General features: G+C 39.9%; 1 protein-coding gene across 2 annotated transcripts in view; it reads left to right on the forward strand.

Moving 5' to 3' along the window:
* The window catches only part of PIK3R5 (phosphoinositide-3-kinase regulatory subunit 5), a 63,984-nt gene that overhangs the window by 15,728 nt on the left and 25,670 nt on the right, over nucleotides 1–22,586 (forward strand). The window contains exons 1-2 of one of the 2 annotated variants that reach the window (XM_060764486.2): nucleotides 9,338–9,411; nucleotides 15,422–15,537. In XM_060764486.2, coding sequence (XP_060620469.2) covers nucleotides 15,435–15,537 — 103 coding nt within the window. In that variant the 5' untranslated portion in view covers nucleotides 9,338–9,411; nucleotides 15,422–15,434. Of the gene's footprint in view, nucleotides 1–9,337; nucleotides 9,412–15,421; nucleotides 15,538–22,586 lie in introns of those variants that run through there. The other variant, XM_060764484.2, reaches the window with a different exon arrangement.

Genomic DNA, 22,586 nt, shown 5'->3' on the forward strand with positions numbered 1-22,586 from the left:
GAGTATTGACAAGCCATTGCAGATTGATACAATTTCTCAGATATTAGCTAGATCATAAACTGCATATTGAACTCTGCCCAGAAACAGACCAGCAGGCAATAGACTTATTGCAGAAAACACATTTTATGCTCCTTGTGACAAGCCTCAGTTAATCTTCTGGCTACAATTCATGGTACCAACAAGCTTCCAAACACTTCAAAGGCAGTCCCACGTAGAGCATGTTACAGTAATCCAGATGGGATGCAAATAAGGCATGTGTAACCATGGCCTGATCAAGCATCTCCACGAATGGGTGCAGTTGGTACACTAGCTTTATGTGTCCATTTCTGGTCACTGTGGAAAACTGAGTCCAGGTCTATGCACAAACTGAGAACCTGCATCTTCAGGGGAATTTAGCCCCATCCAGCACAGGTTGAATCTTTCTTCTTTGATTTGCCTTTCAGTTGCTTCTGAGCCCCTCTTCCTTGTCTAGACGGAACTTCAATTTGTTTGTTCTCACCCAGTCAGTTACTGAAGCCAGGCTGATTTAGAACTGAAATAGTTGCCTTGGAGTTGGTGCAAAGGGATAATAGAGCTGGATACTTGTCTAATGGACATGTGGTAGCTTCAGGCATTTATTTATTTTATTTAATTTTCACTTCCAGTGTATATTGATGACAAAGTCCTCATTCTCATTTGGCTTCTAAAACACTCACCTAGTTCTACAAACCATCACTCTTGTTTTGGTAGATTTGATCACTTGTCATTCCGTTCTTCAGACATTGCTTCTTTGGGTTCTCTGACCTACAAAAGTAATTTCTGCATTTTCTCTTCTTGGGATTGAAGAAGTGTGGTTGAAAAAATACCTGGGAGAACTGATTCTAATGGATGTAGGGAATACGAGCATAGATGCGGAGCTTTGGGGAGACTGGGAGCTGCATTTGAAGAAAGGTATTTTCTTAAGCAATTTATCCATAACAGTGTTAGCTGTACTAACAGACTGGAGGCCTCCAGGGTGCCTCTTCCATCAGCCTTTTCTTCATGTCCAGAAACAGGAAATGCACAAATCAGCCCTGTGGATCAGGGGACTCAAAAATTGAAGTGGGATAAAATAAATATCGTTAAAATAACTGTATTTCCCAAAGCAAGAGCAGTGCTTGCAGAACTTAACATGGGATTATAGCATATTTAATTATGAATGGAGAATGAGAAAGAAAACTTCACTGTCAACAGATACACTGAGTGAACAAACTGGAAGTGAAAAACAGAAGTGGGGATGCAAAGGGGAACTTGATGCACAAAGGATTAAATACTCTGCTGCTCTGTACATAGACAGGCATGCTTATCTCCAAATTATTTTTATGCAGAGGAACATAATGCTATGGGTAACTTTAATGTATAGAATCATAGAGTTGGAAGAGACATCTTGGGCCATCCATTCCAACCCTCTGCCAAGAAGCAGGAAAATTGCATTCAAAGCATCCCCGACAGATGGCCATTCAGCCTCTGTTTAAAAGCCTCCAAAGAAGGAGCCCCCACCATATTCCGGGGCAGAGAGTTCCATTGCTGAACAGCACTCACAGTAGGGAATTGGGCTCGGTAGCAGATTGGCAGCCAGTGGAGCTGACGTAATAGAGGAGTAGTATGCTCCCTGTACACCACACCAGTTAGAAATCTGGCTATGCTGTATTTCATCTTGATGGGCCATTTGCTCTGCTGCTGGTGGTTTTGGTTCCTCAGAAATTTCCAGTGATTTCCCTTCCTCTTCTCACGATATTTGCAGACTCCCTGTTCAAACTAGAAACTTGCCTACAAAGAAAGCACTTTAGTGCAGGGCTTCTTAAACTTTTTCCACATGACCCTTTTCCACCTGAGAAATTTTGATGTGACCCAAAGTATACAGGTATTTAAAATAGGTACAAAAATCAAACATTCATGATAACAAAACAGCATTTGTGAAGCTTGCTAAAGAGGCTGATTTTTTTGTCAAGTATAGCTGAAGCATTTTTCGCAGAGTCCACTGTAAATATTGCATGTTGTTGCTTAGAGATTTGAGTCAATCTCTGGGGAATATTTAGAAATCCTTTACTGTTGCCAAATTTTGTGACCCCCAACATTGAGCTAAGGGGACCTCATTTGTGGTTGGGACCCGTAGCTTAAGAACCAGTACTTTAGAGAAACCAAGATGCATTAAGATGTCAGTGGACATGTCTTTTACTTTTTAAATCTGTTTGAGGAAGTGAGGACTGGGAAGGATGTGAAATCATCATGTAATTTGGGAAACAGTAAGTGAGAGCTCATTTGCACTGAATTCAGTTTTTTTCCTTTTAAAGGGACTTATGTAGGAGCATCAGTTATATGTGGGATATTAAAGAAAACTGAAGTGGGGAGGATATTTTTGACCAAGTAGGGATAACACATAGGGATAACAAGGCTTTATTTTTTTATTTAAGTTTTCTCTTTTTCTTCCTCACTGTACTATTACGTTTCATCTTCCCTCCCTCTGCTCCCTCTCTTACACACACACACACACACACACACACACAGGCACACACACACACAGTCTCAAACTAAATGTTGACTCTTTACAAGGAACATTAAAACTGTTATTCCTACATACAAAGACACACTCCAATCAGAGCTTGCAAAATTACTTTTTAAAATTAAAACTGGTGGCCTTACTAGCTGTGGGATTTAGGGAGCAGCCCTACAAAAGAGCAACAGTTCCAAGGTCTGCCAAAAATTCAGGAAGAAATGTTGGCCTTGGAAGCTTCCTTTTGCCTACAATTTAGATTCCAGTTGGCTGCGTGTTTACTATATGGCTTTAGAAACCAATTTGTAACTGCTGCTTTGCACAATGCCCCCTTCTCACTTCCTTTTGGAAGGAGGGGCCACCAAGCACTGGGGTAATGCCATTTAGGATGCTTCAGGTTTCTTCATTGCTGTAGCCATTGAGGGAACCTGACCGATGCATGCCCGCATTTCCTCCTGGGGTTTTCTCAGATTGTTTAGGACAGTTGTTTCCATTGTGGGCACCATAGCAACCTCACAGGAAAATGAGCCACAAAAATATTCATCTGAAACTTGTGTGTTTCTTGAGGTCCATTCATGCAACACAGTTATAGCGTTGTGATTCGGCTTTAATTGCTGTGCCTTCATTCTGTGGGATCCTGGGTTTTGTAGTTTGGTCAAAGGCACCAGCAGAATTGAGAGACAATCCCAGGATACAATAAGATGGAGCCACAGTAGCAATGAATAGTAGCATAACATAATGGTTTGAACATTGGATTAGGAATGGGGGGGGGATAGTTTGAAACCCCATTCAGCCATGGAAACCCATTGAGTAATTTTGGGGAATTACACTCTCTCAGAGGAAGGCAAATGCAACCTCCCTCTGAACAAACTTTGCCAGGAAAACCCCGTGATAGTATACTTTAGGGTCACCATCATAATAATGTATTTCTTACCCATGTTTTCCTATGAATTGAGGCAGGGAACAACAGATTAAAATACAACAAAAAGATACCACTTCTAAACACAGACCCCCCAGTTTAAATACACAATCAGCTAAAAGAGTGTAATGCCGGATAAATGAGCATGCATATTTAAATAATCATTTTGAAACTCGTAATTTAAAAAGCATAGTCTTGTGGAAGAGATTAGTCTTTAATGCTGTTTTAAACTCTGATAGTGTATTCAGCTGTTGAATCTTGTTTAGTAGAGCATTTCACAGTTCAGGGTCAGTGGTAGAAAGAGTACTCTGGGTGACTATAGTTAATGTATTCCATAAATTGGAAACAGTTTGAAGGCACGCAGCAACAATGCTATAATTCTGTAGTATGAATGAGACTTTTCTGCTGCCTGCAAAATTCTGGCAAATGGAGTTTGGGAAGGCGAGGACCTCTGTAGTTGAGAATTCAAAAGGCCCCACCCCAAACTACGTTTCCTAGAATTCTGCAAGTAGCAGAAATGCGAGGCTGCCTGCTTTAAAGCCCAGGTGTGACAATGTAGCTGTGGTGACTAGCTGGTGCTGCGCTAAAAGCTGATGTATGGATGCATTAGAAAAATCTGGGCAAAGAGACTTTACTGTCTGAGATGGAATAACATATTCTCCTTACCTAATATTCATGGTTTGTTCATTTATGATGTCATCTCAAGCAGAAAATCCCAGAAACACTTCTTCTGAACAATAATAGTAGCAGTCGTCTACCCACCATTCAAAAGTATTCCAAAACAAAAATCCAAATTCAACACTCACCAAGCCTTGATTTAGCCATTACTGTGCTATGGTATATAATGGTATATAATGGGAATTCAGCATCCACCCAAGTGGATCCCGTGGGCCCACGGTACAATGTAATAAAATAAATACCCTGTTTATGACTAATATTGTGTCTTGAATTTTGAACCGTGTTCTTTCTATGTTGTACACTGCTGTGAGTCGCCCCCGGGCTGAGAACAGCGGTATATAAGCAAAGTAAATAAATAAATAAATAAGGATATGACCTGTGGCTAACATCTCCTCTCAAATACTGCCAGTGGCACATACTCAAATGCTGCAGTCTCAAAGATTTAATAAGGGCCTGATGTCTTCCTGAAGCTCATCTCTTACAAGCCACTTGCACAACATTCTGGAATAAGGAAAAGCGCCTGCAACTATTGCCAATTTTCTGCCTAAAACCAAATGCTGTTATGTCTGTGGCTCTGTTCTGTTGCTATGATTTTAACCCGCTTTCCGGTCAAGATTTTATATAAGAAATAAGCAGATAAGAACACTAAACCACAGCAGCCCTGTTTTGCTCTTTATGTCAGCTTTTGGTCAGTGGCTAGCGAAAGTTTTGTTTCTTTGTGGCTGTAAGCAAGCTGCTAGAGAACCCCTTATTCTTGGCTTACAGTGTTTGTTTACCTTGACTACAGCTTTAATAGCTTTGAGGTTTGATGCCTGTCAATATGTTGCATCTCAGCTGCACATAGTAGGATGCTCTGAATAAAAGTGGTAATTCTTGTGGAACACATTTAAATGTTAGACCTGTTCTAGATATTCAGTATTTGACAAATGGCACTGGTTTCCTCCATCAGCACTAGCTTTTTAGATAATATGCCATACACCAATCTTCATCTGCTCATAATTATATCTGAGGAACTGTATAGCTGATGTGATCTATCCAATGCCATTTTCTGAATCAGTACCCCAAATAGCCCAGGAACAGGACTAAAAACCAAGATTTTTTTGTTAGGCAGTTTATAATCTGCAGATTTTGAAATCTGGGTTCATTTTACTGCTTCATTTTTATTGGTGCCATTTTTTACTTAAAATTTTAGAATGTTTAGGTAAAGGTAAAAGTTTCCCCTTGACATTAAGTCTAGTCATGTCAGACTCTGGGGGTTGGTGCTCATCTCCATTTCTAAGCTGAAGAGCTGGCATTGCCCATAGACACCTCCAAAGTCATGTGGCCAGCATGACTGCATGGAGCTCCATTACCTACCCGCCGAAGTGGTACCTACCTATCAATCTACTCACCTTTGCATGTTTTTGAACTGCTAAGTTGGCAGAAGCTGGGGCTAACAGCAGGAGCTGACTCCGCTCCCCAGACCTTTTGGTCAGCAAATTAAGGAGCTCAGTGGTTTAAACCACTGTTCCACCAGGGGATAGGGGTATAAACATTCTAATATTTGAAGATTTGACCCCATTTTGGCTATTTCACTTGTTTTTAAGCATACAATTTTTACTTTTATTGATTGCATTTCTTTTAATATTTGTAAATTGACTGAATGTTATTGGCAATTGGACAATACTGTTGTTCAGTACCTTCAAATTGTTTCTGACTAACATCAATCGTAAGACGACCCTATCATGGGGCCTTCTGAAGCTGAGAGTGTGTGGCTTGCCCATGGTTACATTTAAAATAATAAACTGCAAGGCTGGTTTGTTTTCCACAGATTCACGATTCACAAACTGCTATGTCGAATCTCAAAAGAAGGTGATTCTACCACACTGTGCATTCCACTGTTGAACAGCTCTTGCTGTCGGAAGTTCTTCTTAGTAGAACAGAATACGATACACTAGAATAGCTTTATTGCCATTGTACACCTCTCCCCCCCACTCCAAATACTCTCTTGTGACGCCTGCCTAGCTTTTCATCCAAACAGTGTCAATGGGGGCTGTCTCACCGGTCTTTTTCCTTGGACATAATTATACTCATTGATTCCTTTACATGTTTTTTCTAGCTATTGAGGTGACAATGTGGGAAATGAATTCAGTGTGTGTCTTCTTTTATCCAGCCCTGTCAGAATAGAGCAAACTCATGCAACTCAGCCAAACTTGGTGGCCTTATTTCCCTCATCTCTGTGTATGGAGAAAACTTCCAAATCCTACCTGTGTCTTTGACATACATAGCTGAGAATCATGTGGTCAACTCACTCCTTTTAATAACTGATTAGCCACATCATTTTCCTCTATGTCTGTTGCATGGAGAATTTATGGTGAGTACTTAGACATTTTCCCAGTCCCTGTGTATAGATATGGAGACTGGGGGGAAGATCTAGCATTTTAGGTCAATGGCGAGGAGAGGAGTTGGGCTAAGGAATCAAGAGGAAACTAATCTGGATGCACGTGATTATTTGAGGACAGATAAATGTGTATATATCATAAGGTCAAAATTAAATGTTGCAGAGATCTTGCTTGGATGCATCTTATGTTTTTGCTAAGTGGGTGGTTATTTTGCCCTCGACTTACACATGAAATTTATTTATTTATTTATTTATTTATTTATTTTACAGTATTTATATTTCCACCCATCTCACCCCACATGGGATTCAGGGCAGATTACAATGCACATATACATGGCAAACATTCAATGCCATTTAGACATACAACATATATAGACAGACACAGCGGAAATTTAACATTCCATCTTTTTCCGGCTTCATGAGGCTATGTTCGGTTCCAGCCACAGGGGAGCTGCCACTTCACTGTCCACTTGTGACACAGTGTGCAGAAGAATGAGTACTTCCTCATTCTTCTGCACACTGCTGGAAGGTTTTATGGCATTATAAATTAGTTAAATTAGCCTCCCCGCATAAAGTGGTACCTAAATTTCTGACTTCACAGATGCAACTGTCTTTCGGGCTGCATAGGTCAACAGCAAGCTAGACTATTTAGCTTGCTGTTGAAATATGCTTACGCCGACCCGGGCTGGTTTCGAACTCATGACCTCTCGGTCAGTAGTGATTTAATGCAGCTGCACCACATGAATATTTGCAGTATGACTGGAGCTGCAGTATTAATACACTTTCTAAGAAGTAAGCTCCATTGAGTTCAGAGGGCTGTAACCCTGAGTGAACATGCTGAGGGTTCCACCACAGATTATCTGGAGATGTTCCATTGTAGGCTAGCTGGTGAGGGCGGGGGTTGGTCTTTGTAATAGTTGTTGAATTCCAGTTTCTGAAAGTTAGTTGCATTTTGTGGAACTGCCCCTCAGCTAAAGGTCTTGTTTTGTCTCCATGTGGATGGTGGAGATTGCTTGGAGACTCAAACCTGCCAGGGATCAGATGGTCTGTGATGGGTCAGCCACTACAGCCGAAACGATTTCTGTGATTTGCTGCTTAATTCATTTCCGGTCCCCGCTTTTCTTTCTGCCACCATGGATAGCCTATTTGTCACAGTAATGGCAACAAGATGTTTTGCAGAAACTGCTTGAGTTTTCAACCATTTCCCATTTCCTCTTCAAAGGAGCAAAAAGGAAGCACCGATCACAAGTGCAGAAGTCTGTGGCGCTCTGTGCAGTGCATTTCTAAGAAATTCGCATAAGCCTCATCCTTCCTATGTTGCCCACAATTAAATTTTGCACCACCCTTTTCAGTTTCGGATGTGCTTGCAAATGCTATCAAAAGGGGAAAAAACAAAAGAAGTAAAAAATGCAAACAAGTTTTGGTAATCTGCTTACAAATGTGAATTATGTCTTGATAGAGAGAGATAGATGTAATCTTGTTTGTATATCTGGAATTTGAGTGCAGGTTTGAAGGGGGAAAGCAGCTTTGTGGGCTAGGTCATTATATCTATTTTAAAAATGCACAAGGAATATACTTCATTGACAGAAGATAGTATTAGGGCATTATGCATATACTGTATTAAATAATGAGACATCATATGCTCCTATATTTGCTTCATCGTGACTCCTGGTAACTTCTGGTTTGGACACTGTTATGTAAAATGCAACACTAACACTGTCTGTCATATTGCCCACAGATCTACATAACAGCCCTGATATTCATTGGGCATTATTTCAGAAGGCCCACTGAGTAGTATTCTCCCTTTTTCCCTCGCTGCTAAGTGTGGCCATAAAAATTAGTCTTCCTACTGTAACGGTGCTCCGTGCAGTCATGCCGGCCATATGACCTTGGAGGTGTCTACGGACAATGTCGGCTCTTCAGCATAGAAATGGAGATGAGCAACAACCCCCAGAGCCAGACAACACTGGACTTAATGTCAAGGGAAAACCTTTACCTTTACCTACTGCTCCTGGACCCAGTGTATTTTACTGCACAGTAATTCTTATCCTTCAGTTCCTATTTCCAAGGTTGAAAGCTTTGGGGCTAAACTCCAAATTCAAGGATCGGTGTGCCTAACGGGAGGGTTGGGGAGGCTATAAAGATATGCTGTTGTGATTGCAACTGTTGGAGTGATTTATAAAGGGATGCTGTTGTAAGCAAATGCCTTTTCCTCTGGTTCTGCTGCTGCTGTTGCTTGGTCTACTTTTTCCAAGGCTGGCTTGCTGAGGTTAAGTAGTAATATCAAGGCCATTGGTACTATCCCAGGTGCCAGCACATGAATGAAAGTGTTGCTGGTAGTAGATCTGCAGCTGTTGGCAAAGCTACTGACATCTCTGTGGCTGTCCATTTTAGCTTTCAAAGGCCCTTTTCAAGTTGAATTCTGGATCTAATTGGCATGCAGAGTTGGCAGTGTGTTTATCATCACAGCTCAGGCCTGTGAATTTGTAAAACAACGTCAAAAGAGAGTGGAGATAGTGTTACTGCAACCAGTGTGAAGATGAATGGTATGTATGCGTCTTGTACATTTATGAACAGCTTCCAGCCATTGTGTAAATGTGAACTGTTCACATTTGGGAGCGGTTACCCATCCAAGTATTCCTATTGTCATGTGTTTTCAGAGCCAGATTAAATCTTTATAATAAACCATTGATGTGAATGGAGCTGTTGCCTGAAATGAACACATTTCTTTGTATTCAAGAATGGAACAGTGATTGCACTGAAAACCCTGCCTCTCCAGGCAATAAACAAAGCCTTGTTTGTGTAAAGGTATTCAGTTTAATTGGTTTGTTTTGTAGCTAAAACAGTCTCTGCTCACGTGATTGAATGAGTAGAGGCTTCTAGTCATAACTTTACCTAGCTGAGACTCTTGACAGATTCAAGGTAAGGAAAGGGGATATTCTATGGTATAGCCACATGCCTGATGTGTTGTTTTCATGCTTGCCTTCTCTCTCTCTTTTTCCTCTTTTTCTTTTATTCATTAGCTTTTTACCCAGAATCCAAATGAGGATGTACATTAGTGTTTTTCTGCATTGGCTTCTAATGTTTAAATTTAGAGTGTTTGTATATTGTAGTGCTAGGTAATACCATCATTGCCCTACATGATGTGGTTATACAATGCATACTGGGACTTTTCAGGGCTCCCATGCTCTTTTAATTTAGAGTTTCCAGTTTGTATATAATAGTTTTGTAGCAGAGTATGTATAAAGCAGAATAGGAATTATTTATTTATTGTATCCGAAGTAAATTGAGATTACAGTTATAATGTATAGAAAAAAACCCCACAAACGAAGTTAAAATTTGGCATTGTACTAAATGTCTTTTGACCAGAAGGCCACTTGGAGTGGCTCTGGTGTTACTGTGAGAAGGTGCACGTGGCAAGGCTCAGACTGCATTGTAGTAAGTGGTCTGTGGTTTGTTCTTCTCCACACATGTTGTGGACTCCACTTTGTAGCCCCATTTCTTAAGGTTAGCTCTGCATCTTGTGGTGCGTGAGCACAGTTCGTTCAGCACCTTCCATGTTGCTCAGTCTTCTGTGTGCCCAGGAGGGAGTTTCTATTCCGGTTTTAGCCATTGATTGAGGTTCCAGGTTTTAGCCTGCCACTTTTGGATTCTTGCATGCTGAGGTATTCCTGTGAGTATCTCTGTAGACCCTGGGATGCTATTTCTTGATTTAAGGCATTGGCGTGCTGGCTGATATCAGAACAGAGGATGGGTCAGAAATGTCACTGCTTGGTTTTTTCATTATTGGCTGCTACTTCCCGACTGATGAGAGGTGGTGCAGTACTGGCTAAACAGACCAGAACAGAAGCATAGGAATAATAAAGAAAAACAATAACTTACTTTGCACCTTTATTAGGATCAACTAAAACTCCAGGTGTATGTAAACTTTTAGCTCTCCAGAATTCTACATCAGATTGGGTACATCAAAGAGAACACCAGTACTTTTGTAAAGTATAAAAATGCTCTGTGTCCACAGAAATGGATCTGGGTGCAGAATCAAGGCTTAAGTTGACCCTGAGTGAGAGCCAGGTAAATTACCATGGAGGGCCATATTCAACCCTAGGGCCTTAGTTTGAGGACCCCTGGTCTAGTCTATGGCTTGTTGTTGTTGTGTACTTTCAAGTCTTTTCTGAGTTATGCCCACCCCAAGGGCAACCTATCATGGGGTATTTGTTTCTAGATATGCCCAGAGGCTTGCTTTTGCCTTCTTCTGAGGCTGAGAGTATGACTTGCCGAAGAACATGAAGTGAGGTGAGCAAGTATCCAGAATTGAACTATACCACATCACTCTTTGTGTGTCATATCAGTGTTTTAAAAGAAGTGGATGTAAATATGAGTGGAGAAGAAAATCAGTTATCCTTTTAGTTCATGAAAGCAATGTTGCTTGGATGCATATCTTAGAAAAGCAAACAGCTATTTGAAAACCTGAGCCCAAGGTCACATTCTATGAGATTTCTAGTGACACTTGTAGAGTAGCATGAGTCCATCATATCAAAACGCTTCGACCGAATTTTCCCAAACAGCCTCTATTTTTATGGCTGCCATATTGACTCTCCTGGAAACTCATGAAAGCATTTTCCCAGCCCATATTATGTCAGGACAGCACATTTCACATTTCAGGTTGTGTATCTAGACTATCATCTTGTTGCCACCACAGGTTCTCAGTAAACATATAATCTGAAAAATTTCACTTCCTGACCTACATGGACTTTTAAAAAATCATGCCCAAATAAGTAAATCGTTTCACAGTTGTGTGTGGGAGTTCATGTTTTTTTCTGAGAGCTGCAGAAGAGATGTTTGTCAAACTGGGTGTCTCTTGGATCTCTTTGATAGACCACTTTCGGTGGGTTATAATCCACTTCATTGTATCTTCCTGTTCTTTCATGAACAACATGTCTAAGAGAGTGGCAAACAAGTTTGTTATCAGTACAATCCTGCTCAATGGGTTTTTGTTTTTAAAGCTTTGTTCCTTGTCCCCCAAACGGATGTTTCTCCTTCTGCTTTTCAATGTTGGTTTGCACATACAGCTTCATGTCTTGGCATTTCCTCACTTGATAAGCTGCCCAGCATGAATGCATCCAACGAGCTGTTTAATTGTTTCACATGTGTGAGTCATTGCCTGACGTTTGCAGTCACTGATTCATGATAACATATGTTTGAATATTATTTGTGTAGCTTCATGTGCTAATGTTAATCTAGTTCAGAAAAATACCTCTCTTCCTCCCCTCCCCTCCCCTCCCCTCCCTCTTTACTCTTGATACTCTTCTTCTATATCAGGGCTTCCTAAACTTTCCCGCTTGTGACCCCACTTGGCCTGAGAAATGTTTACCTGACCCTAGGCATATAAGTATATAAAACCAAATATTGACTGATAACAAATAAGCATTTTCAAGACTTGCTAAGCAGGCAGATTTTCCTTTCTAAAGTACAACTGAAGCATCTTCTGCAGAGTCCACTGTAAACACTGCACAACAGATTCATGTAAATGTCTTCTACTGTTGCCAAATTTTTCAGGACCCCAATACTGTGCTCAGGGGACTTCATTTGGGGATGGGTCCCAAAGCCTGCTACAAAAGTACAACAGCAATCTATCAGTTCTTGCTTCTACTATAGGCTTGACAAACACTTGAGAACCTTACTTTTTGTATAATAACAAGAACAATTAAATAAGTGACCCCATTTTCACATTATAGATAAAGGTTACATTGACTTGCTTCATTGTTCCTATGACTGTCACAATATGCCATAGCTGTGAAGGAAGACTGGAATCCAGTGCTTTGGGATGCTAGGTCCCATCATCCCTTGACTGTCTGACCAGTGGAGAAGCATGATACAGTAGTTTATCTGTTTCGGGGGGGGGGGTGGTGGTCAGATCCCCCCCCCCAAGCTTTGTCACTTTCTGTGTGAAAGGACAGAATGATGACAGTTGCTTTTGTTTAGCTACCAAATGGCTGGTCATTCTTGTTGAAAACTGAGTCCTCCACTCAATGCTGCTTGGATAAATTAATGGGGAGATAATATACTTGGGGAGTCTGACTTGACTCGGTTGTCCACACTCTTCTTATATCCTGAATAGATTACTGCAACATGCTCTATGTGGGGTTGCCTTTGAAGATTGTTTGGAAACTTCAATTAGTCCAACAGGCAGCAGCCAGATTGCTCACTGGAGTGACGAACAGGGAGCATTCCACCCCCTGTTACATCAGCTCCACTGGCTGCCATTCTGCTACTGAGCACAATTCAAAGTGCTGGCTTTAGCCTATAAAGCCTAATTGGTTCCGTCCCACCTTACTTGTCTGAACATATCTCCCTCTATGATCCACCTCAGAGGTTAATATTGTTGGGGGAGGCCCTGCTCTTGATTCCACCAGCCTCACAAGAGCAATTGGTGGAAATGGGAGACAGGGCATTCTCAGTGGTGGCCCCCAGTCTATGGAACTCTCTCCCTGATGAGATCAGGTTGCCCCCCCCCCTCCTCTTATCCTTTAGGAAAAAAAACGTAAGTAATGGTTGTGGGACCAAGCATTAGAGCAGCAGACGCAGTGATAATAATGTAAATGACTTATGTGATTGACAATGGGCAAACTTCGGATTGCGACTTTGGATTTGGATTTGTTTTATAAATGGCTGTTTATAATTAATGGTTTAACTAATTGTTTAAATTGTAATTGTTATTATAATTGTTTATTTGGCATCTAATGGTTGCCTGTTGTAAGCCACCCTGAGTCCCCGTGCTCCCCCGGGGTGAGAAGGACTGAATATAAATGTTTGAAATAATAAATAACACTTCCCAATCTGATTTGACTACAACTTAGCAGCAGAGCTGAAGGAAAACCCTTGAAGGGATAAGGCAAATCTCTGGATTCCTTGCAAATTCTACAGAGAGTTGCTGAATAGTCAGGGATTCCTTCAAGGATTATGGGGCAAAGTTCCAGGTGTTCTCTTGAGATGTCTGCATGACATGTCAAAATGGAGGTGGTCACTAGATCTTTCAGATTTTGTTGGGCTTCAACTCACAGAATCTCCTGCTGTTAGCTATACTGTGACTAGTGCCAGCTTAGGTGAGAATTGGCTCTTAATTAACACCTCCCACCTGGCTCTTAATTGTCTATTATTATTTTTCATTCCTTGCTTGGTCTTGAGAATCCACTGGGTGACCTTGGGCAAATCACACTCTTGCAGTCTCAGAGAGAGTGTGATTTGTCTCAGAGAAGGAAAACCCTGTCTGAACAAACCTTGGCAAGAAAACCCCATGATAAATCACTTAGGGTCACCATAAGTCAAAGGCAACTTGAAAGCATACAGCAACAAATTATGTGTCATGCTTCTCTTTTTCCACCTGCAGTTATGGGCACAGGAATGCACCTAATGCTGTTGGTTTGTTTGCTTTTCACTAAGAAAGATGTGCAAAATGACCACCCTTCTGCTAAACCCATATGCCAAGCGCTGTCATACTTTGCCCACAAGGTATCTGAGTTTGGGTGCATATCCATCTCTGAAAAAGATATTGCCTGGGGCCTCTGTTCTGAATTGACTGGTCCCTGGTACAGTTCACAGACTCAGACAATCTGGGTTTAGTTTGCATAAGGGCATCATGTGAGGAGATTGTGACATGAGCGGATTCTGTACCCTGTGGCTTTGTAAGTTACGGGAATATTTCACATTCTGATTCTAATGTCAGTTCTTGATTACACAACCGAGTGAGATAGAATTTGCTCTCTGGGGGCTGGTCAGACTTCCTGACTGGTCAGGCCAGTTGGGGAAGGGAAACCTCCCTTTTCCGCTGATCACTCACTGTGGTGTCCTACAAGGAGCTGACATAAGGCAAGACTATTTCTGGGCCACGTTGAGGGGATGAATCATGTCTCATCTTCAGACACTACTTTCCTTGTGACATCTGCCCTAAAAGTGTGATTAAGTTGTTGATTTGGGAATACACATATCCTTTTAAATTCATTTGATTCTAGGATGCTGCGAATAAACATTAATTAATAACATTTTCTATTAAAAATTGTCCTTGTGAGTGTGCAGATTTTTAAAAATCACCTCGATGCATTGGTTGCGGAACATATTGTTGCTTATCTTACAGGCCAATATCCTTTGGAGGTGGAGTTTGCCAAAACATGGCACAATTTGGAGTATAATCCAACATCTGTATCTGCAGGGGATACAGTTCTAAGAAACATGCTTAGAACTGTATCCCCTGAAACTGTGGATAATAACAAACTCTATACTTTGACTACACTTGTGCAGGAAGCACACTATAGAACACATTGGAGTACCTAGAGAGGTCTACACTTCCAGGGGAAATATTTTTGGTGTGTGGATAAATGAAACTGTGGATATTGAATCCATGGATAAGGGAATTATTCATGGACTCGATAACTGTATATGGTTTGGGGCAGAAGTTCCTGCCAATATATAAGAGAAAGAGCTACAGGTCCTATAGATCCCAATGGATCTGGCATGTTACCTATCCCAGAGTACACCTCCCTATTGTTGCTTCATGGGAAACAGCAAGCTACCCATTCAAGTACAACCCCAGACAAGCATGGTATTGAAAAGATATTATACAGGATGGGGCTGGATAGGATGATGAAGTGACGGGTGTGCCAAAGTTCTGCTTTGCTGTCAGATGTTACCCTTTCTTTCGGTAGCATCTATTGTATTTGTAAAATGCTGAGCACCATGTGTCTCCTCATGGGTGATGTGAGACATCCAGCTGAAGAGAACTGTTTTTGTATTCTGGTTCAAATTTGGCATCAATCCTCAATAGGAAAAGCAGCAAGGACACTAGAAGAATAGCTTCTTAAATTGGATTTGATTTTTACTTCCCAAATGATATTGTGGCTAGGTTCACTTAAATGTTATTATGTATTCATTGATCTAGGAGATGAATTAAGATGCAGCATACAACGTGCACAGAGGACAGAATCCACCATGCACTGGAGCGGTGCCTCCATGGCCTCAGCAAAAGTGGGACTATCTCTGCTAGCACTTGGACAGGTAAGTAAGCAGTTCTGTGACGATTGTGAGTCTTTTCTCTTTCATTTGCATTGGAAGCACATTCGATGCTTTCCTTCTACTTCCAAGTAGTTATATGCTTCTGGATTATTAGCAGCATTTGGTTATTACTATGCAATTTAGCTATTAACCAGAACTGGAAATCCACTTTTCCAGACTTCCAAAATTCTCCAGTTTGATGTTGAGAATGATGCTATCATCCCAAATGCATAATTTTCCTCTGTTAACTCATGTAAAAGATTTCATGCTTAAATAACACAGCAAACGATCCTTCTTATCATATTTTTTCTCATTTCTGTTTCTACTGAAAAACACTTGAGCATCGTATCATCACTTCTAAATAAAAAAAAAGTCTGATTTTGGTAATATTGTGAAAGTTATATGGGAGGTGTAGAATGTGTTGTTGAACTGCAGTTGTTGAACTGCAAATGCCTTTCCATCTACCCTCCTCAGCATAGCTTCAACATTTTGGCAAGCAAAACATCAGGAGAGGATGCTTCTGCAACATGCCCATACAGCCTGAAAAACTTACAACAACCCACTTCAATATTTTGTTTGGGTATCTTTCTTGCATTTGTTTTACCTCCTTCTCACAAAAACCAAGGTAAAACTGACACAGAATCCAGGCAGTCCAGAGCAGCAAAGGAGGCAGTACTTCAGAAGTCTCAATCATAGGGTCATCATAAGTCAAACTCAACGTGATGGAAGTTAACAACATTCAACCATGTGAACCAATCACAGAGTCTTCAGAGAGGGTTTGCCTATGTCTTCCTCTGAGGCCGAGAATATGTCTTGTCCAAGGTCTCCTAGTGGGTATTCATGGTATTCACAACCTGGTCTCCAATGTCATAGTCTGACACTTAGACCACTATACCACACATGCTTTTCTCACAGCCTCAAACTTTTAACAGCAAGTTTGTTGAAACAATATTGCACTTAAAAATTTGTTGCATTCCATACTCCATTCATGAACATGGCTTGGTCTGGAAGATCAAGTGTGGGCATATGAGAGGGAACCAAGAGAAACCTTCTACATCTTTGTCTTTGAGACCATAGGGAGGAAGATACAGACATAGCACAAGATCCACTTCCTTCAGCAACTTCTCTTTTCACCTTGGGCAGCAGTATATTCAGGCATCTCTTCCAACCCTTATAACTGACAGTTAAATGGACTTTGTGTTCTCCCAAACATACACACTTGCTTTTATTAGGGCCTTGGCTAGTTCTCAGTATCTGGTAGCAGTATTACTAATTCATCAGAGTAGAAGAAAGTGATGTGCTTTTATTGAATATGATAGCTGGAATCCTGTGTGTACTTGCTATCATTAGGGGCCCCTGGTGGTGCAGTGGGTTAAACTGCTGAGCTGCTGAACTTGCTGACCAAAAGGTTGGCAATTTGAATCTGGGGAGTGGGGTGAACTCCTGCTGTTAGGCCCAGCTTCAGCCAACCTAGCAATTTGAAAGCATGCAAATGTGAGTAGATCAATAGGTACTGCTGCTCTGGAAAGGTAATGACACTCCATGCAGTCATTTTGGCCACATGACCTTGGAGGCGTCTACAGACAATGGCAGCTCTTCAGCTTAGAAATGGAGATGAGCCCCCCCTCCCCCGAGTTGGACACAACTAGACTTAATTTCAGGGGAAACCTTTACCTTTGCTATCATTTAATCATGCATAAATATCTTTTCAGCACCACCTTCAACTGAATGCACGAATTGTATAATGTGCCATCCTTTACTCAACAAAGTAAATGTCAGTTTGATGTAGACATGGAAGATCCAGGTTTCAGTCCCCACTGAGCCATGAAACTCACTTGGTAACTTTGAGACAGTAACTTTCTCTTCGCCTTGACATACACCACATAGCTGTGAGAATAATGTCGGTTGGAACAAATTCATGTACATACCTGGAGTTCATTGGAGGAAAAATGAGAAAAACAGATGTGAATAACAAGCCTTCATTTTTATTCTTGGAAGCTTCCAATGAAAGGGATTTTGATTAGCTTTACTGGGGAAAACTTTTGTGTAAGGATGCAGGGAAACTATTGCTGATCTGAGTATGTAGTCTTTCAATGTTGGTTTCCAGATATGGCACAAGGGAGAATCCGACATGCATTGGCCATTTCCATGTGCTCCAGCTTTGGCATATATGTGCCACACCAGTGGAGCCATAATAGTGGGGTTTTCTATTATGCTGATTATAAGCCATAAACTGGCATTATTTTGAAGAGAATTGAGAGAGGAAATACTAATCACAAGTGCCAAGCATGTTGCAAGCAGGAAAGGAAAGTGTGGATGACTCACTGGAGAAACAGTCCTCAGAAGAAAATAATATAGTGAATGTTTTAAGAAAAATACCTCCCTAAGCAATACAGATGCTGCCACCCACAACCGACAACTGTAGATGTTGTGTTGTAGGGACAGCATGTTGACAAGGGTGCCTTTTGCTGACAGCTTCCTCCGAGGCTGATCTAGCATCATTGTGGTAAACTGGAGGTAGAAAGGGGAAAGTACCTTAAGGAAAAAAAAAAGACCGGCACAGTGAGTTTTGTACAAGGTTCACTGTTATGCTCTTTGATTATCCACCATCATCCAGCTAGATCAGTGTTTCTCAACCTTTCTAATGCTGTGACCCCTTAATACAGTTCCTCATGTTGTGGTGATCCTCAACCTTAAAATTATTTCAGTTGCTACTTCATAGCTGTAATTTTGCTATTCTTGTTAATCGTAATGTAAATACAAGGGTTGAATGAAAAGTAATGTTTCCACTTTCGTAACTCCTCAACAGATGGCAGAACTGGTATGAGGCATGTACTGGCTTGTTCAGTAGCCTCCCCTCTACAGTTCCATTTTGGCAGGAAGTCTTAGCATTTAATGGTTGTGTTGTTAAATGTAAAGTATGGAATCCTGCGCAGACAGTCAGTCAATGTGACTTAAGCAACATGCAGTCATTGAATTCTTGACAGCAGAAGGTGTCACCCCAAAGGAGATTCATCAGAGAATGCAAGGTGTTTATGGTGATTTTGTTGATGTGAGTACTGTGCATCATTGAGTGAGAAAGTTTAAAGATGTTGAGGTGGGAACATCTGACTTGCATGACAAACAAAGAGTTTGACGTCCTGTGACAGCAACCACCGAGTTTCACAAGCAGAAGGTTTGTGAAACTACTCAAACTATTCTAAAATGACTTCCACTCCAACCTCAGGATCTTTTCAAGATATTTCTTCACCTTAATATCTATTCTTATCCCATTGTTTTTTCAGCTTTCTTTTCATAATCATATATCAGGGACCAATCTGTCCTCCTCAAAACTCTTCCTTCATTTCTTCTCAACAAAAAAGTTAATTCGTCCATGTCTCTTATTTCTTTAATTTTCTTCCACCAATCTTCGATACTCGGAACCTCGCCATTCTTCCAGTATTTGGCAAAAACCATCCTAGCCGCCGTTGTACAGTAGGTAAATAATTTATCTTCATTCTCATCCAATTTACAGTCATCATCTGTAAATCCCAGAAGGTAATATTCGGGTTTCTTCTTAAAGCTTTTCTTTAATATTTTTTGTAATTCCTCATGAATAATAGACCAGAACTTTGTTGTTTCTTTACATGTCCACCACATGTGGTAGAAAGTGCCTACTTGCTCACTACATTTCCAGCACTTATCAGATACATTTTGATACATATGGCTCAGTCTACTCGGAGTCAAATACCACCTATAAAACATTTTATACCAATTTTCTTTTAAGTCCATAGCATATGTATATTTCAATTTTTTATTCCATATCTTTTCCCATCCCCCAAAGTGGATGGGCCTTCTTATATTTTCTGCCCATTTAATCATAGAGGTTTTCACCTGTTCTGTTTCTGTCATCCACTGGAGCAATTTATTATATAATATTGTAACCGTTTTCCTTTGTGTTTTTAGTATTCTATCCCATATATTCTCATTCCAATCGAAACCTGTTTTTTGGTCTTGTTTAAAATAATCTTTAATTTGTAGGTAATTTAACCAAGTTATGTTGCTAAATAAAGTCTTTAATTGTTCAAATGGTTTCATCTCTGTTGTTCCCTTCACCAATATATCCTTGTATCTTGGCCATGTCCTCCAACCTAGTAATCTTCTTTGATGCGCCTCCATTGCTGAAATCCATAATGGTGTTGTCTTATAAAAAAGAGCTTTGTACCTCATCCATGTCCGTAGTAGGGAGGCTCGCACAAAATGATTACCGAAATTTTTCTCCTTCATCTCTCTATTATACCATATATACGCGTGCCATCCCACTCTTAAGTCATGACCTTCTAAGTTTAGGCACTTCTCTTTATCTAAGGTCATCCAATCCCTGATCCAGGACAGTGCACAGGCCTCATGATAAGTCTTCAGATCGGGAAATCCCAATCCTCCTCTTGTTTTCTTATCTATTAAATTCACATAATTAATTCTTGGTCTTTTTCCTTTCCAGACAAATTTCATTAAGTCTTTCTTCCACTGTTTGAACAACGTTTGACTTCTTATTATCGGTATATTCTGGAACAAAAACATAAGTTTTGGTAATACATTCATTTTTATCAAGGATATTCTGCCCAGAAGAGATAGTTTCAACCGGTCCCAGTTCTGCAAATCCTTTTGGACCTTCTTCCAAACTAATTCATAGTTATTCTTTAAAAGTTGTCCATTTTTGGCTGTGATCCAGACTCCTAAATATCTAATTTTCTTAACACCTTCTATTCCAACCTGTTGTTGGATCTTTATTTGTTTCTCCTTATTCACATTCTTAAATAAAAGTTTAGTTTTCTTCATGTTCATCTTAAAACCTGCCACCTTTCCAAAATCTTCTATTTTGTTTATCCAACTTTGTAAATTTTTCTCCGGGTTTTCAATTGTACCTATTATATCATCTGCAAACGCTCGTATTTTGTATTCAAATTTACCGATTTTTGCTCCTTTAATCTTTTCATCTTCTCTAATTTTCTTCATCAGGATCTCCACTGCCATAACAAAAATTAATGGGGAGAGTGGACAACCTTGTCTCGTGCCTTTCGTAATTTCAAATTCTTGAGTCACTTGCCCATTCACTTTCACCTTAGCTTTTTGAAATTCATAAATAGCATTAATTGCATTATTAAATTTCTCTCCCATGTCCAACTCTTGTATCAAAATCTTGAAGAAATCCCAATTCAAATTGTCAAATGCTTTCTCAGCATCTATTGACAAAAGGGCAAATTCTTTTTGATGGTTGGTCTCATAATATTCCAAAAGGTCTAGAACGTTGCGTATATTTTCTTTCATATGTCTATTTGGAAGAAAACCTGTTTGTTCTTCGCCAATCCACTTACTTAAAAAGAATTTTAATCTTGTGGCCATAATATTTGCAAACAATTTATAATCCATATTTAACAAGGAGATCGGCCTATAATTTTTGATATCGTTTTCCAATGATCCTTCTTTATGTATCACAGTTATTTCTGCCTCCTTCCAGGAGTCTGGAACCTTTCGATATTTTAAAGCTTCATTCGCTATAACTTTAAAAATGGGTATCAACTGCTGTTTAAACGTTTTATAAAATCCTGCCGTAAACCCATCCGGTCCCGGAGCTTTGTCTGCATTCATTTTACTTATAGCTTTCTCAATTTCCTCTTCTGTTATTTCTTTGTTCAATTCTTCTCTGTCTTCATCTGTTATTTTATCCAGTTTCATTTGTCCAATATATTCCATAATATCCTCTTTCTTTATGTCCTCCTTTGTATATAATTGTGTATAGAAAATCCGAAACTCCTCCAAAATTTCTTTGTCCGTTTTCAAATCCTTGTCCTTGGTACTTATTTTAGCAATATGGTTGATTTGCCTCTTTTTTCTAACCTGGTTTGCCAACCATTTACCCGGTTTGTTAGCATTTTCAAAAGCCTGTTGCTTTAGAAATTTCATCTGTCTTGATTGGAATTCCAACTCCACATGATTTTTTTCCTGTTTCAATGTCACCAATTGTTTCTCTATTCGTTTAGATGGGTTTTTCTTTAACTCCATTTCTTTTATTGCTATTTCTGCCCTCAGCTCATTTATTCTTTTATTTCTCTCTCTATTCCTTCTTGCTCCTTGTTGAATAAAGTGCCCTCTCATGACTGCCTTAAAGGCATCCCAAACCACTCGTGGCTCCATTGAATCTAATCTATTTATTTGTAAATAGTCCTGGATTAACTTCTTGAAATATTCTTTGTCATCTTCCGTTTTTATTAAGTTCTCATTTAATCTCCATTTTCTATGATAATTTTTTTGATTTACGACCATTTCCAGAGGGCAGTGATCTGATAAGTCTCGTGGCAGAATATTAATCTCTTTCACTTTAGTAGAGAGGTTCTTAGTAATCCAAACCATATCAATTCTAGACCAGGATTGATGTCTATTCGAGAAGAAGGTAAAGTCTCTTTTATTTTTATTTCTAATTCTCCATGCATCTTCAAGATCGAAGTCTTTTTGTAAGTCCATGAATTTCTGGGGGAGTTTCCCTCCCTTAAACTTCTTTTTCTTCATACTTTTATCTATCTGACAATCGACGACCCCATTAAAGTCTCCTGCCAAAATCAATTCATCAAATTCTATTTCTTTTAACTTAGTATTTAAGAATTCAGCAAATTTTCTCTTCGGTCCATTGGGAGCATATATATTACAAACCAATATTTTGGAATCTCCAATTATTATTTTCACTGCCACACATCTTCCTTCTGTATCTCTAAATGCCAATTCTGAGTCTATTGAGTCCTTTACATATGTAACCACTCCTCTTTTCTTTTTTTCATAGGCCGAATAATATTCCTTTCCTAATTTTTTATTCGGAAGGTGTGCCACATGTTTATCACAGATGTGCGTTTCCTGTAACATTATTACATCAAAATTCTGTTTCTTCAGGCTCCTCCATACTCTCTTCCGTTTTTGGGGGGAGTTCATACCGTTAATATTATTCGAAAAACATTTTATTTGTCTCTCCATCATTTTATTTATCCTTATCTGGTCCCAATCCTGTGTCGCCAAAAGCCAAT

The sequence above is a fragment of the Anolis sagrei genome, chromosome 2 (genome assembly GCF_037176765.1).
Source record: "Anolis sagrei isolate rAnoSag1 chromosome 2, rAnoSag1.mat, whole genome shotgun sequence".
NCBI lineage: Eukaryota > Metazoa > Chordata > Lepidosauria > Squamata > Dactyloidae > Anolis > Anolis sagrei.